Below are 17009 nucleotides of genomic sequence, written 5' to 3'. Positions count from 1 at the left end.
CAGATCAGGGCCGAGCCATTTATCTCTTGATCTGTACTGCTTAGATTCAACCAATTCATTAATTACAGTAGACCCTCACTGTTTGTGGATTCATGATTTCAGTTATTCACTCTCTGATCACATGACACATCTCCACCCTGTTTTTACTCATGTCATGCTATCACTGTAACCATTGTGTCATTAAACTTTAAGTGAAATTGGGTTATTTGACTACTGGGAGGCAGAAGAAACCTATCTCCCAGTATTCATGGATTTTAACATTTGTTGTGATCCCAGGAACAGACATCCCCACAAAGGACAAAGGTTTTCTGTACAGCCATTTGCAGAAAGATAATGAAGGGCCTGGATAGGAGGATCAAAAATACAATGACAGTCTTCCGGCTACAACACTGAACTGATGCAAAAAAACACACAAAAAAAAACCAAACATTTTTCATAGTACTATCCAAATATTCAATGAGCCCCTGGAAAAAAAGACTACACTTTGGGCTCTTCAGCAAAAAAAACCCTTTTTTCCAACTAAGATACATAACCAGAATCAAGTGTGAAGTGCAGTTTTTTTAACAACTACTCATGAGCACATGTCCATTATTTCTAGCACTACCTTAAATACAACCATGAGCCATGCTTTCTAGAACAATCCCATTCAACACTCTGAGATGAATTTTAAGAATGCTCCAGCTCAGTGATTCTCCAAATTAGGGATTGCCCCCCCCCCCATGGATACAAAGCAGCAGGAAAGGGGTGGTCCCCCCCCCCCATGGATACAAAGCAGCAGGAAGGGGTGGTGGTGAAATACTAGGGCCTTAAGGTAGGGTTCTGGAGTCAAATTACTACCTCATAAACCTAGAGCAATGGGTGGGTTGCATGCCTTCTAGCAGAGAACTCTCACTGATGTACTGAATTTGAAGGGGTGACCGTCCCTCCGTTTGTCCCATCTTTTAAATCCGAAGAGCTAATATTTTGTTTTAAAGATCCCCCATGTGATGTTTTGGAAAGATTGTATGTTCTAATGTGTTTTTGTCTTCTTTTACAGCCAGCGCTGAATCAGTGCCCTAGCTCCTCACACACAGAAACAAGGATTTCTGATTAAGGGAATCAAAAGCTCATACCTCATAAAATCTTGTTGGTCTCCAAGGTGCTAAAGGACTCAAATCTAGCCACAAGGATTCCTGAACACTAAGCTGCACGATTTTTCAGCGAGTTAGAGGTCATCCAAGATACATTTTAGGAGTGGAGCTCAAATTTAGAAACTCTGCAAAACACTACTCTAGCTCCAAGCAGTCCTAAATCGTGGCTCATTCATTCAACACCGACATGGCTAGGTTTGGAAATTTAGACACCTTTGACAGGGTGTTTACGTTAACCCGAGCTAACTCCTAACTGCAAAGGCCTGCTGTTTCCTCACATCACACACATCTTTCCCTGAGCTTAGCAAAACGGCAGCCCAGACCACAGCCCAGCAAGCTGCAGCAAGTCAGGACTAAAGCAATCACGCAAGAGGGGGACGCAGAAGGATGACAGCTAAAACGTGCGTTCAGGTGGCCAGGACAAAGAGCCCGTTCATCTCAGTGTTGTCAAGGAACGCCATCCCTGCAGCCCTGCACCACACAGAAAACAGGCAGGAAAACTCAGTGTGATTTGAACAGCTCTTACTTTAGGTAGTTGCCCTGCTATATTAAACAGAAATGCAAAGCTCTTCTTACCACAACGAGGCTCCTGAGGCGTTCCCTTCATAAATAGCATGCAAGGGGCAGCGTTGATCAGTTTCTTGAGCCGCACATTAAGGTCCTCTTTAGCCCCGTCATTGGAACCGGCTGGAACAGACGAGCTAGTGGCATGGCGCTGAACCTTCTTAGTCAATTCAGGCGCATGAGCACCATCTAATCGATCAATCTTTTGGGAATTCTACCAACAGAGAACAGCAGTTCTAGTAAGTGTTACTGCCTTCTGAAAAGTACCTGACACTGAAAATCCTCTTCATCACACCCAAAACATTATACTGCAGGATCTGAAGCAATGCCAGATCAAATTCCCTAAGCTCTTTCATTGTGCAACCTCACTTCAATCAAGCTACTAAAAAAAATGTGAACACAGCAGTAACATGCAGCACTTTAGCTAAGCCAAGCTCTATTTGCAGTGAACTGAAATCTGTTAAAAGCTGTTCTGTTAGAAAGAGAATGACCCGCAAAAGCCTTTTGGACAGTTTAACATAAGGTAAGAAATCAATATGAAAGCAGTTTCATTAGAAGTAACAGAACCGCTTGTGTTTCCCATCAAAATGCTTGTGAGTTTCAGCACAAGAGAACCTCACACGGTTTAAACTAGGCACCTAACCCCAAGGATAACAACAAGACACTCAAAAGTCCTAGCAATCCCAAATAAATTATTCCTCCCCAAAAAAGTTTCCCTTAAACTTACCTTAAAAAACAAGAATGTTGGAACACAAGTAATTTCATATTTCTCAGACACTTCAGGAACAGCTTCAGCTTCCAGCTGTTAAAAAAAAAAGCAAGTCATAAAATATGGTTTTATTTTCATATACTTATTTATGGTTTAGGCTGTGCCAGCTGATCTTGTCTACACTGCTCTTTTCAGTCATGTTAAATGTTTTAAAAGGATTTCTGTGCAAAAGTTTGTGACACATTTGCATTTAAATGAAACTCACAGGGCAGGCTTGTCATCCACTGAGCCTGCAGTGTCAAAACAGGTTCAGAGGTTTTTATTTTGTTGCACATTTCAAAAGATGCCTGGAGGCTGTGAATAAAATTTTTGGTGCACTAGTGACCTAGTAAATTTTCAATCATATGCAGCTACTACTATATTGAAATCCATAAATCACTGACCCCAGTTATGTCATGATTACAGTGCTTATTTTCTGCCCACAGCAATTCTTGCTGTTTGCTCTATTGACTAATTTCAAGAGGCAGTACATCATGACTGACATTTGCAGCCTTCTGCAAATTATGAAGCAAAAAGGGAGTATTTCTTCAATAAACTATTGATGCCTGCTAAATTTGAGCTTTTAACCCCTGCAAGGCTGTTAGGTATTAATATACTATTGATCGAGAGGCCTGGTCAGATAATCAGGTATGAAATGACAGAAAATACAAACAGATTTTCATTCTTTCACATAAAAAGATCAGGTATGGGCGGCTGCACTCGCACAAAATGCCAAGCCATGGTGTGGTGTTATAGGAGCCGCACCTCCGGCTCGTGCTTCTCCCTCCTCCCCCCTTGCTGCTATTCTCCTGCTTGTTCAGGTGGCAAATGCAAACCATTGTTTGCCATCCCAACTGGAATGGCCAACGAGAGCTTGCTTAAATTGGGGAGGAAATTGTAGTGCATGATGGGAAAAATAGAAAAGAGCACAGGAGAGCAGGTTCATTCACACAGCATCCGATCACGACTGGCATTATGTATACTCCCCGTGCGCATTCAAATCTGTGAATCACCACTGACAAGACTGAATAGTTGGGAGAGGGAAGATAAGGATAGTTCAGTCCCCCACCAATAGCCAGGAGGGACCTGGCAACTCTATCTGGCCTGGATGGCCCAGGCAAACCTGGTCTCGTCAGATCAGGGCCAACTCTGGAAAGGACTTGGATGGCCTTCATGGAATACCAGGGCTGGGACGCAGAGGCAGGTAATAGCAAGCCACCTCTCTGAAACAGCCAAGCCCCACTAGGGGTCGCAAGAAGTCAACCATGACTTCCAGGCACACACACACAAAATACAAAAATAATAATAATGAGTCACAGTCTAAAATGGAGAACAACATGAATATCTTAATGCCGACAGCCCAAATAGGCTTCGTGGATATAAAAAAAGCACTGGTTGGGGTGGAGCATCTGAGGCGGCTGTTTCGGAGAAGTAAGATTTTTTTTCCCTTCCCCCCGCTACTTTTATGTCAGCTTTCTGTAAGAGGGGTGTTCATTCTTTGAAACCCCTTCTGCATAATGATTTCCCATTTTTGTTTAATCGTAGTTTCGGTGCCCTGCCTTTCTCCGAACTTAAACGAGGTCAACTTTGCTGCATTAGCCAAGCACCTAAATTGCAGCAGAGTAAAAGTTAATCATTTTCAGCTTTTTGTTTCTTACCACGGTGAATTAGAGCAATGTAAATTAACATTGGTCAATTGGCGAGTTAAATAGAGTTAACTATTTTCAAGTAATGGCCAAGTATTTAGCTATGGGACTCATTCCAGAGGGGTAACCCTGTTAGTCTGTTGCAGAGGAAAAACATTTAGGAGTCTTGTGGCATCTTAAAGAGAAGTCACGTTTTTATTCCAGTGTGACCTTTCATGGGCTAGACCCCACCTTTCAGATGCAATAAATGGATCTTCGCAATGCTGTCATTTTATGTGGGAAATATGAAAAGAAACAGCTGGGTCAGAAAGCATGACATGCAGGAAGTCATGATCAGGAAAAAAACAGAGACCATTCATTAACTTTGCTGAACTAGTTAACACCTCTGGTGAGTCCCAGATTTATATCTCACTATGAGTGTTAACTATCTTAGCAAAACCTGAGGAAATAAAAAACTTTAGCTGTTGTAGATTTTCCGGGCTGTATGGCCATGGTCTTGGCATTGTAGGACCTGACGTTTCCCCAGCAGCTCTGACTGGCATCCTCAGAGGTATAACACAGAAAGATGGAGTACTCGCTGTGTCAAGGTGAGAAGAAAAATGATAGGCAGGTATTATTTATTTTATTTTTAATTTATATCTACTCAGGAAGGTGGGGTAGGGCTGAGTGTTACCTTGTAGGAGTTCCCCAGGCTGTGACATGCAGTTGTGGAGAAGTTTACATTGAGACCAAACAGCGTAGCATTCGTACAAGAATAAAAGAACATGAAAGACTGCATGAATGAGGAATTCAGAACAAATGATCCATAATAATTTCAACACTAATTTTCTTCAAGGATATGTGCACAAACATTAAAATAAATTTTCAGAATGCATTGAGATCTCAACGATATCAGTGGATTCAGAAAGAAAGGCAATATTTTGGTTGCAGTGATTTTTGTTGTCATCCTTAATAAACTTCTGTGGCTGAACCAGGTAAAATTTCCTGTCCTGAAAAACACAAAATGCTCTACATCTTACAATAGCACTACAGATAAGATTAGAATTTCAACAACCAATCCATATACAAAGGAACCTCCTCAGGAAAGCTCCTCCATTAGCATGTCACAGCCTGGGGAACTCCTCAGCTCTACCCCACCTTCCTGAGTAGATATAAATTACCTGCCTACCATTTTTATTCTCATCTTGACACAGAGTACTCCATCTTTCTGTGTTATATCTCTGAGGATGTCAGTCAGAGCTGTGGGCAAAACGTCAGGTCCTGCAATGCCAAGACCATGGCCATACAGCCCAGAAAAACTACAACAACTTTCTGACAACTCCTTACAACTGATTTGAAAGCTCCCCTATGCCACCATCCCAAGATTTTGTGGTTGTTTTATTTGGGAAAAATTTTGAGGGTATTTCGGGTTACTCTTTCTTTTGACTGTGATTTTTGCGAGTGCTTCCCTCTATATTTCTTTGTTTTGCTTTAAGGCAATCTTCCTTTTACAGAACTAAGACCAGTTCACACAGTAAAATCCAGTTGGAAAGTGCATTTAAAGTAGATTGAAAGTGGATTGTTTAGTGTGCGTGATCGTAGTGTCTTTGGTCCTTTTTGCATTTGCCTGCCACTCCAGATTTTTTCAGTGTTTGAGCCGAGGCAATTTAAGTCCACAGCAAAACAGCAACCAAATAACCCGGGGCAACAGCTGACTGAAACCGGGCTGACCACTGAAGGGAGGTAATGTAATGCAGAATGTGGGGAAAAACTGGATCAAAAAGAAGGTTGAATTTGATTTTAGTGCAGAATTGCTTGGAGGGCACCGCGGTGAACATGGATTAAAAGAAGAGTGAAGAAAGGGCCAGAGAGTTTGGTCTTCTGTTACTGCGGCAGATAGATATTATTTTCACATATAGCGCCTCCCAGTGGATATTCAGCATGCTGCCTCCAAACAGCTACAATATTTATGAAAACTAACAATATAATATGCATTTGGGTTTAACAGTGACTTCTTCTGAATAGAGTACCAATAAATAAATAAGAATGCCTATTTGCTTAACCAACGCAATCACTACCTTGATTTAATATCTTAAATTTAATGCACTATCTTAATGCACCTAAAAAAAAACCAGTACAATTATCCTAATCTCAAACCCTGGTAGAAAAATGAATTTAAGATCAAAAGAAGATTTAAGCTTAAAGAAGAAAGAATACTAAATTCAGCAAGATACTTGGCATCCAAAGATATGGCTGGTTTTTCCAAGGTGGGGGTGGAGTTGCACAATTTAGAGCCTTTCACACCTGCTTCTGTCCTCAGTGTCATGGGCCACAGTACCTGCATGCCCACAGACCTCTTGCTACCCCTTACCAGAAATAGCACCTCCTGCCCCTGCACTTTGTACGAGGCCCCCATCATCTCCAGTCTCATGAATCCACTTTCTACTCTCACCTCCTTTATCTATTCTACCAGCTGGGCTCCATTTAGCTTCCAAAAGTCTCTTTACAGCCTATCTTGTCTGCAAACCTAGCCAAAGAGTCCAACCCACAGTCTTTTTCTCATATCGACTTACAGTCAACATTTCTGCAGATGACTGAAGACAGTCTTCACTTAGTCTGGCAGCCTTAGAGATTTTTTAAAAAACAAAAATTTTATTAATGTTTTTGAAGCAGCCTTAGAGATATCCGTTGCCATGAGAATTAACTGGCAGTCCAACTCATCACACACATTCTGTACAGAGTACTAGCCACACAGAAGAGCTTGTGTTGGTGGCTGCAGCAATGGTTGAGGGCAGAACTTTATGCATACAATTCTGTGACTTTTTCTCCCAGACGTAAAAAAAAATCATATGAGCAGAAGAGCTTGTGTTGGTGGCTGCAGCAATGATTGAGGGCAGAACTTTATGCGTACAATTTTGTGACTTCCCCCCCAGACTTAAAAAATATATATATATATGAGCGATGTAGCCATTGTGACTAGAAATGGAAAATCAGCCTAGGAAGAAAAGGGTATATTTATCCTCAGACTGTTTTTATGCTACATGTCACGGGGAGGGTAAAAGATACCAAAAAGAATAATCTATAAAAGTTTATACCGTATAAATCTGAATATTTTACTAGAACCTATTTCACCAATCCACCCCCCATATCTGCCATTCATATATCAACCAAGAAAAAACAGGCTATTTGTTTGGAGAAGCAAAGACTTTCTGATATCCGGCACAGCTCCTAACCTAGAACAGGGAATACAATATGACACCCTTGATAGCGAAAATGTATCTTGCTTGCCCAGCTTCCGGTTTTAGGAAATTTGGAAAATTCGTTAAAAGTTTATTTCCACTTTCCCCAACCTTCATACACATAGCCAGCAATCATGCTACACCATAATGTATTTAGACAGGCTAACTTACTTTCACAAATGTAACCCATGGGTGTTCTTTTGCCAATTCAGCCATGACACTGTTCATTTGAACACACTGAGGAGCCCATGGGGCCCAAAAGTGAACCACCACTAAAGACCTGTGAAAAAAGAGGGAACACACAAAGGTTAAGTATTTTGGAGATTGACAATATGAAATAAATGTTAACTGAAATTGCAATAGTTTCTATTGTTAACGGGTATCTAGCAATAGTTTAGGAAAGACCTTTCTCTGTCTGAGACTTTGGAGAGCTGCAGACAGTTGCAGCCTATGACAAATCCCAGAGTCTCTGCTGAGGTCCTCTATTCAAAGCTGGAGAGCCTAATTCCATTCACTTAGTGGGCTTTCATCCACATTCCATTTACAATCACCAGAAAATCTTCAATTAGCCACTTTTCAAGATACTATGTTCCAGAAGAGTGTCAACCCAGCAGCTCTCCGGATGAGTATAGCAGAAGTCGTGAGCTGAACCGTCCATTTACCTTGTTATCAATGGTAGCCTTTGGCACTCCACAAGGACTCCCTCATGGCTGAATAATCAGTCGCAAAGGTTTTAGACAGAGAAAGTCAGGAAGTATTCTGAGTTTTGCTTTAAAAGTTGTAGAACATCTAAGGAGAGAGGCCCAGGGTATTTGTTCTACTGTGGTCTTTGAGTACAACAGCCCTGATCTAAGACAGAATTATTCACAGTGCTAAGATTCAGTGGGAATCTGTACTTTATATGTGGCTTTGTGGCTTAAAGAACACAATGGAATAGAATGCCAAACTGCCAAAGAGGAGGCACAGAAGCAGCTTTCAGCAGAAAGGCAACATGAGAGGGGAAAGGTTGAGAAGTTCCTCTCCTCCTGCACTGGTCTCCCACTTTTATTTGCAGCACTCTATAGTGTGTTGTTCAGAAAACTCTATGCAGTGTGTAATTCTGTCTTCTTGGTATCTAGAATGGATCACTTAACACACCATCTCTCTGATGTGCTATAAGTTCCCAAAACTTTTTAAAATATGTTTTTGAAGTTACCATAAAAACTACAACAAATTTATCTATACCTTAAAAAAATGTATTGGAGCAAGGTGCGGAAACATAGGCAAACCAAATAATTCAGACAACTTGGAATAAATCTTTGCCCCACTGAAGTCAGTGGCAGTATTCTTAGATGTCAGCTTTCTGCTGCATCCCTCCACCTCTCCCTGAATACAGAGCTGCTGCCACGATCTGTGCAAGTATATTCCTAGGCCGCAAGACTTCCTCAGGGCTAAACTTCCTGCTCAGCAAGGTCAGCGTGCACAGCTCACTCCACTTACACGACAAAAAACAGATCTAAAGAAACACCCAACGAAAGCATTTTCGCACACATACATTCAAGTTCATTTCTGCCTCAAGAGGACGCAGCCAGAGATCTGTAGGGAGCTAAAGTGAAAAGGACTTATTAAACATTTGATTTTTTTTTTCTGAACAGGCCTTAAGTCGTATTAGTAGGAACATCAGAGTTAAGAATTGCATTTCCCAGTGTTCACACAACACAGGCTACTGTTGGGAATAATAATGTCATATAGTGTAAATTTACAGACTTCAATGACTGGCACTAAACTCTGACAACTGAAGCATTCCTTCAGACTGAGTTCTCAGTGCATCTCCTTACCCCTGCTAACTTTGGTTTGCTAGATATCCCTTAAAAACAGAAAAAGAAAAAAGTGGATAGATTTTAATGGGGCAGATTTTTAATCCTTTTATAGTTTTAAAGTTTATTCATTTTATCTTTTGTATTGTTGTTCTTATCAGGTGTTTTTTATATACTCTTAGCTGCCCTTTCAGGGGAAAGGGAGCATGATATATTTTTATTTATTATTATTATTAACAACAACAACAACAACAACAACAACAATAATGTTGGTTTCTATACCGTGCATTTCTACACCCTAAGGAGTCTTAAAGCAACTTACAATTGCCTTCCCTTCCTCTCCCCACAACAGTCACCTTGTGAGGCAGATGGAGTGAGAAAGTTCTGAGAGAACCATGACTGACCCAAGGTCACCCAGCAGGCTTCACGCAGAGGAGTGAAGAATCAAACCCAGTTCTCCAGATTAGACTTTGCCACTCTTAACCACTACACTCTAGCTCCAAAGAACTACAGTTGTACCAGAAGGGCTCCAAAAGCCAATTCTAAGAAGCGGTGGCATGGCCCCTTATCCTCACACATCTGCTAGAACTCTCCACATTTGCCAAATCCCTAAAATACAGAAACTTCTTTCCCCAAATATGTCACTAATGAAGATGGGATACATGCCCTCAGAGAGAAATCTAATCAATGACAGCTGATCTAGAGAATCAAAAGATGGTATCCAGGCAACAGTGTCTTATACTTTTCTGTATGCCACAGTCCTGACATAGCAGAACCTAAGATTACATCTTTTTTAAGACCCACATCAGGGTTTTAACTACACTCTGAAAATAATTGTGTATTCTAAAAAGCTGTGATGGCTTGAGTTAGACAGATTTGGTCCTGGATAGGCAGGGTTTTTCTCCCTCAGGTACACCATACAAGTCACAGGGATCAGAAAGTACAGATGCTCGCCATAATATACAAGTAGTCAGGGCACATCACAGCTCTCCAAGAAAGGAATGACAGTACAAAACAAAGGTAGGTACATCATACATTGTGGGAAACATTTCAGTACACATGTACAGGCATGAACCTACTACTTCACCGTAGTATACAAAGTGGTGATTATCATTCCTTACATTTATAACCACTCCAGCAATTTCAAAAGTGTTTCTTATCAGATCAGGTTTACAGGATTTTTCACTCAGAGTCTGTCTTCGCTACCTCTGTCTTCAGGAAAAAGAGTCATCTTGAGAGGACTCACAGCCAATTATAGAAAAAAAGCCTGGAAGCAGAATACAGTAAGAGTCCCTAAACAAGGCCCTTCCTGCTGCTTAGGTGCCACTCCATGAAAACATGAACTTCTTGCACTCCAGGGGAAAAAAGTAAGTATTTCCTAGAAGCTCAAGTTTGAGTCAGCTGATTTGCAAACTTAACCCTAAGCATGGAGAAGGGCACAATACGCCTGATCTGTATTTCACACATTCATAGACTGGGATCTGGAATCAAAAACATCCCCAGACAAAGCTCAGGCATGCATTAAACCTTGAGAATGTTATTCTCCTTAGAAATGATTAAGCTGCATTAGAATCCCCACACGGGCAAAGACAAAAAGGACATGCAAGACAGCAAGAAGGCTGCCCTTTATTCATCCCAATGACCGGGAGGGAGGGGGGATCAGAAAGTCATGGGAGGAGGATAATTAAACCCGGCGGTAAGTGATCGTGTGCAGGCAGCACCAGTGCGGCCTTGCCAGCATGCCTTGTGCTGCTTCCCGAGGCCGCTGTCTCTTCCTTCTCCTTCCATCAACCCCCAAGGGGTACCCAATGTACAGCGCAACTGTAAACAGGTCAGGGAATAGAAGACCCGACGTACCGGCCGGGCTGCTGCAACAACTGCTGGAACCGATCGGAGGATGCTGCTTCCACCACAGCCGCCGTCGTTCCTCCCGCCTCCGTGGCCGCCATGGCTGGTGCCGATCCTCCTCACCACAACCAAGCGAAGGAAGGGAGACAGGACGATGGTATTGTACCTCTCCGCTTATCTCGTTGCCGACGGCGCCTCATTGCGCATGCTCATCCTCACGTACTTTTTAAAAGCCCTACGCCATCCTCGCGAACGCGTGTTCAAATCTCGCGCATGCGAATTGGGCCTGCAGAGGTGAAGTTTTGTTGTTGTTGTTCCGCCCAGAGTTCTGAATGGGGGTTGCTGTCTCCATAGCCTAGGCATATAACCCTGCCTAGTTTAATGCGATAGACTGCCTTTCCTTTTGTACACCCATTTGGTAGTAAGTCTCATTGCTGGGGCTGCCTTCTTGTAAGGATGCTCAGGAACCCAACCGTTAGCGTGCTTCATCGAGCCTCTTTTGGGAGCGGAGTGAAACCACCGGAAGTTTCATTTACTACTAGGAAAGGAATCCTGCATGCTACAAGTACAAGCTGAGTTCCTTCCTGTAGTAATTTGAAGGGCTCCTCCTCCATACATAAGCATGAATGCTCCTCATTATACCCTCTTTGGCTGTGCGCTACATCGCGGGCCCGTTGTTGGTTTTCGAAATCTTTCGACCTGTTTGCTGGTATATGTGTCTCCCACTTCTAGAAAGACTTTATTTTCAGAGTTTTCTACTAATGTGTGTCTTCGAGTGCGTATCAAATTCCTCGGTTCAGGGTGGCCTGGGGGTTCTCGTTTGATTCTTTCTATATGCAGAAATGATGCTTGATTTGCCTAGTATCAGGCTATCTTGGGTTTATACCAAATTTGCAGATTTGTCAATCTAGAAATACTGCCTTGCAAGCAGGTAAGACTGGCAGTTGCCCTTCACTTGCCATTCTCTCAGCAGTGGCTTTAGTTATGAAACTGACCTGGGTGCCAGAAAGGCTTCCACAGTCATTTTGTAAAATGGATCAAGAGGACGTTTAGAAAAGAGGTTAGAACTGTAACAGAATGGAGCAGCCAAAGAGGCCACTTTTATAATGGAGTAGGACTGTAGTCTGCTGCAGTGATTATTAGGTATCATCTGCTATTAGTGCTTTCTTTTATAATCCACTTTCGGTACTGTTTATAGTTTGTTGCCTTTTGTTGCCTTGGATAGTTTGTTGTTCGCATTGCTTCCTAGTTCTGTAGTCTTAGTCCATTGCATTGTCCATGGGTTGTTTTATGTGCCACCTTCAGCCTCATTGATGAAGGCAGCCTATAAAGTAAAATAAATAAAAAATAAAACCATTTTGTGATGCATTTTGATCCTTCATTTCAAGGGAGCATCCTACTAATGTCCTATTTTCACATTTTTGGTATACTTTGGATTATGTGTATACAAGATTACAGAGGTGCAGTTCAATTGGCTCATAAAGCTCAGACATTTATTATTTTTCATTGCAGCCAGGCCCTATGTTTGTTCAGTAATGTAATTTTTATGGGATATAGTCTCAGATGTGTACATTATATTGTAGCTACACAGGCAGAACTTTCAGTGAGTAAAAGGTGGCTGTGCTGGTACAGGGAACTTGATGTATATGGAAGTTCTCCAGAATACCTTCCTGTAACTTGTGCTGAAAACAGGAATGAGTCCTTTGTTAATAATAGCATAGAGTTTATTTTTGCAGTTGCCTGAACATTGACTTTGATTGAAAAATATATTACTGCATAGTTCATGGCATTTTGCAACACAGGCAGCCTGTGAACAAAATGTGCCATCCCTGGCTGCTGTCCACAAAAGGAACCTACTTATGCTAAAGTAGTAACACTAATACTGTATTATGGGTGGGTTCTCTGGATATTTGAGAAATATAACCGGAAAAACTTTCCCAGTATTAACTTCGCAGGACTGTGGCTTTTCTCCTTTGGCTTTCAAATGGCAGTGGGTTGGAAACATAGAACATCCAATTAAGAACCAAAGGGTTAAGGAAGTCTGAATATAAGGGCCCAACATTTCTGTGAATACACCTGAAACAAAAATATTACCAAATATACAAAAATATACATTTATTACAAATTAAATAAAAACAAATATTGGCCCAAATAATAGCCTCAGTTCAGAATAAAATTCTACATTTTCAGCCCATTAGCCTTCCTTAGTGGTCAAACAATGTTGTTACAGAATAGCTCCAGACATTACAATAATATAATCATTTATTAAAGTTAGACCAAGGTAAAATTGTTTTATAATCATGATCTGGGACCTAAGGCAGGAAGATAAATCAGAGGCCTAATAGGACTATTACATTACTATCTGCTCCAGATTGCATCCAAAAAAATTTTTGACCAGGAGAGAAAGGTGCACAATTCAACCATTATTCAAGGGAAGTGTACCTGATCATGGCAGCGAGCTATCTAGAATGAGGTGTCTGGTTTATATTTCTGCCTTAGGTCACAGATAATTATTATAAAACAATTTCACCTTGGTCTAACTTTAACAAACGATTGTGTTGTAATGTCTGGAACCATTCTGTGACAACGTTGTTTGATCACTGAGGAAGGCCAATGGGCCAAAACATGTTTGGTCAATTATGATCTATCTTTGGGGTTAATGTAGAATTTTATTCTAAACTAAGGGTATTATTTGGGCCAATACTTGTTTCTATTGAATTTGGATTAAATACATGTATATTTTCATATATTTGGTAATATTTATGCTTCAAGTGTATTCACAGAAATAGTGGGCCCTTATATTCAGATTTCCTTAACATTTTGGTTCTTTTGAATTTATTTTGGGATACGTCCCCCTCCCCTTTTAGTTTTTTGAACTGGAACATCCACACACCATCCTCTAACTGTCCACTTTCTAGGCTTTCTTTATCTTTAGTATGTTCTTTCTGTAAAGGTATGATCTTTCTGTAAAGAATGCAGTATAAATGCATCAGCAATGCCACCTGGATGGAAAAATGCATGTTTTCAAAGGTCCCACTCACATTAGTGCCATTTCTCTTCCATCAGCCGCCTCCACCACTGCTATTTCTCTGCCATGCCACTAGGTTTTTTCCCTAATCAGTATTTTTGTTGTTTCACAGGAGGAGTCCTATTGAGAATTTGAGAATTAGCATGTGCGCTTTGCTGCCCAGTTTTTGAAGCCTGGGTGACTGAAGTATAAAGAGATCCTCTGGCACACAGGCAGGGGCAGCAGTCAGGCAAATGGGCAGGTGGGCGGGCAGCGGGTGGGATGGGAAGTTGCCAACTCCGAAATCAACCACATGGCTACTGCCTCAGGTGGCCTCTTTAAGGAGCCAGCCCTGCCTTGGTGCATGAGTACAATTATTTTTGTTTCTATCATCTCACTCCCCAAATCCATTCTTTTCTTGGAGTGGCTCCACAGAAATAAAGGAGATTAATATTCCAGATGAACCAGATTGAGTTTTGCAGGCACTATGTACGTGATGACATATAGTACAAATTTCAACAGCGTTGAAAATGTTAAGTTTCTGTGAACTGCACAGATTACTGCAATGCACCCTTAACTTATTTTAATATCCCATTTCCTTTTCATCTGGGTTCTTCTCTTGTTGATGTATCATGCCTCTTAACATCAAGTTCAAAACTGATTTCAGGATTTGATGCAAAATCAGTTTTACATGACACTGGCACACATGTCAGACAAAGTATATATTGTATGTATTCAATTAAATATTTCTTTTCTGCCCACTAGAACAGCACTCAAACTACTGTTTTCTATTTACACTCCTGCCATCCCATATATTTAAACTGCTTTATGATTCAGCTTCATTGTCTTGACTGGTTACGTACAGTTGGTATATACATTAAGGTGTATGCATTAACACACATTTTGGAAGAAGAGAGTGAAATGAGATGTTACTTTGAAGAGTCCTGTGAGTAAGACGTGTGTAAGAGAAGTAAATTCTGAGGTTCAAACTACGCAGGAAGACCAACTGTGTGATTCCCGCCCCCCAAGTGCAAGACATTCTTCAAAGGACTCTGCTGAGCAGAGGAGTGATGGGATGAAGCCGCTGTCTGACCCTTTCCACAATTTGCTTTAAAATCACCTGGTCCCTCAAGATGCTTATGTGCTCAGGGATTAGGAATAGACAAGATATGGGGCTTCCCATGTTTTGTTGGCTATATAATTTTAGAGTCCTTTGGGCACAAATTAAGTGTTTGTGTTCTATAGTTGGTAATCAGAATCAGGAATCCGCACTTGTACAGCTGGTTTCCTTTGCTGGACTGGGCGTTACGTGTTAATAAATTGCACTGCAATCAATGGGACATTTCTAAGCAGTATGTAGGAACATGGTGTTTAGCAGCTGAGAGAACCAGGATTTCAGTACTGTAACTTTTTTATCCTACCATATCTCTGATCCACAAACCACTTAAGCCCTTATATACTCCATGCCCTTATTCTCATTTAACATGCTAATGACACTATTCAGCAACCAAGCACAAACCTGATGCCACTGAATGTTAAGGATCATCTGGATAGGTGGATGAATCTCCCTACACCAATTATGGAAAGAATACCGCTTCCTAAAATAAATACCCTCCCTAGTCTCTTATATCAACTACAACTGTTTCAGAAAATTTAAAACCTCACACTTTAATAAGCTCCACAAGACCTTTTCAAGGTTCATTTAGTAGGCAAAAAACAAGAATTGTCATTAAAAATGTATAGGCCCATTGAGACATGGGAGAACTAAATCTCCCTAATGTTAGGCTATATTTCTGGGCATCCCATATGGAATATCTGGCAGCAGGGTCCCAGAGAAACCAAGGGCTTCAGTGGCTCCAGATTGAACAACAGGCAGCAGGCCAAATTAATCTGGCAAACCTCCCAGACAGTATAATCCTCCAACCGCTCAGCCAATACAAGCACTACTGAAATGAATGGGGCAGCTCTGTGAGTAGGAAAACCACAGTTTCCAGATGTGCAGGTATTCACCTCAAATTAAAAGGAAACAGATTAGAGAGTCCATATCCAAATCTACGTAAAACACATTAAAGGGGACAAAATATCTTTTGGACCACATGGCCTGTTAGCTACAGTTATATTCTTTAACCAACTACACATGAGTAATCCAACTGGAACACCTGGGATTATATCTTAAAATTTTTTAGGATCATGATTCTTGACTGCAATCCCACTCCCACTTGCCTGGGGATAAACTCTGCTGAATAAAGTAGGACTTATTTCTGCATAGAATTGCACAGGGCTTCATCAAATTTTGTCTTCTCTGTAATGTTTTAAGAAGGGCAAATTTCAAATTGTTATAATATGGCAGTCCCATATTATAAAAACAATTTGGGATAAATTGTTGAAATGGTTAAAAGACATTCCTGACAAAATCAGTTTTTATTTCACTGTATTCACAAGAGAAATTCCCCCCATTAAAAATTAACATAGTTAAACAGAATTCTGTTCCAGTACTCCCTTTGGAACCACTATTTTTATCTGAAGGAGGAAAATAGGATTTACTTCTTTAAGCTCTTTGGCCTTAAAACCACTTTCCTCACACAGAGCCAAAGTCATAGCAGTGGACATAGGATGCGTCTTTCCAGTTCACAGAAGAGAAGTGATTGAAGTCAAGGGAAAATGCATGACAACAGAGTTAAAATTAATTGAAGGCAAACACAAGGTTACATTCTATACATAAATTTTATTGCTGTATAATAAAATACATAACAATTTAACCAATTGTCTACAAGGAATACTTTAAAACCTTTTCTCCTCCTTCATTTTCTCTGGCAATACACCCTCTTTCGGATCTGGGAAATTGTAGCACTGTTGGGAGCATCCATGTTGTTTATTATGTATTAATTGGATTGGGGAGCTCATATATACAATCCTTTTACAAATTAAGTATTTTTGTAATATTTTGCCAGAAACATACTGTGCATTTTCAGTTACTGATAATTCACTAGCAAAAAATAGTATCTAATTTTTAACATGGCCAAATCTGGGATACCAAAACCCAGAGACTGGA

The 17009-nt window shown here is 40.8% G+C and overlaps 1 protein-coding gene across 1 annotated transcript in view; it reads right to left on the bottom strand.

The window, feature by feature from the left end:
* GLRX3 (glutaredoxin 3) overlaps window positions 1-11184 on the bottom strand; it is a 22929-nt gene extending 11745 nt beyond the window's left edge. Inside the window, exons 1-4 of the mRNA XM_015406540.1 lie at window positions 10960-11184; window positions 7478-7586; window positions 2422-2496; window positions 1707-1908 (exon numbers count right to left, since the gene is read on the bottom strand). Coding sequence (XP_015262026.1) covers window positions 1707-1908; window positions 2422-2496; window positions 7478-7586; window positions 10960-11051 — 478 coding nt within the window. The 5' untranslated portion in view covers window positions 11052-11184. The remainder of the gene's footprint in view (window positions 1-1706; window positions 1909-2421; window positions 2497-7477; window positions 7587-10959) is intronic.
* Window positions 11185-17009: the final 5825 nt, after the last annotated feature.

The sequence above is a fragment of the Gekko japonicus genome, unplaced genomic scaffold, assembly GCF_001447785.1.
Source record: "Gekko japonicus isolate JY-2015 unplaced genomic scaffold, Gekko_japonicus_V1.1 scaffold23, whole genome shotgun sequence".
Lineage (NCBI taxonomy): Eukaryota > Metazoa > Chordata > Lepidosauria > Squamata > Gekkonidae > Gekko > Gekko japonicus.
The sequence above is the reverse complement of the archived record's forward strand: the minus strand, read 5'-3'. Positions and strand labels throughout refer to the sequence as shown.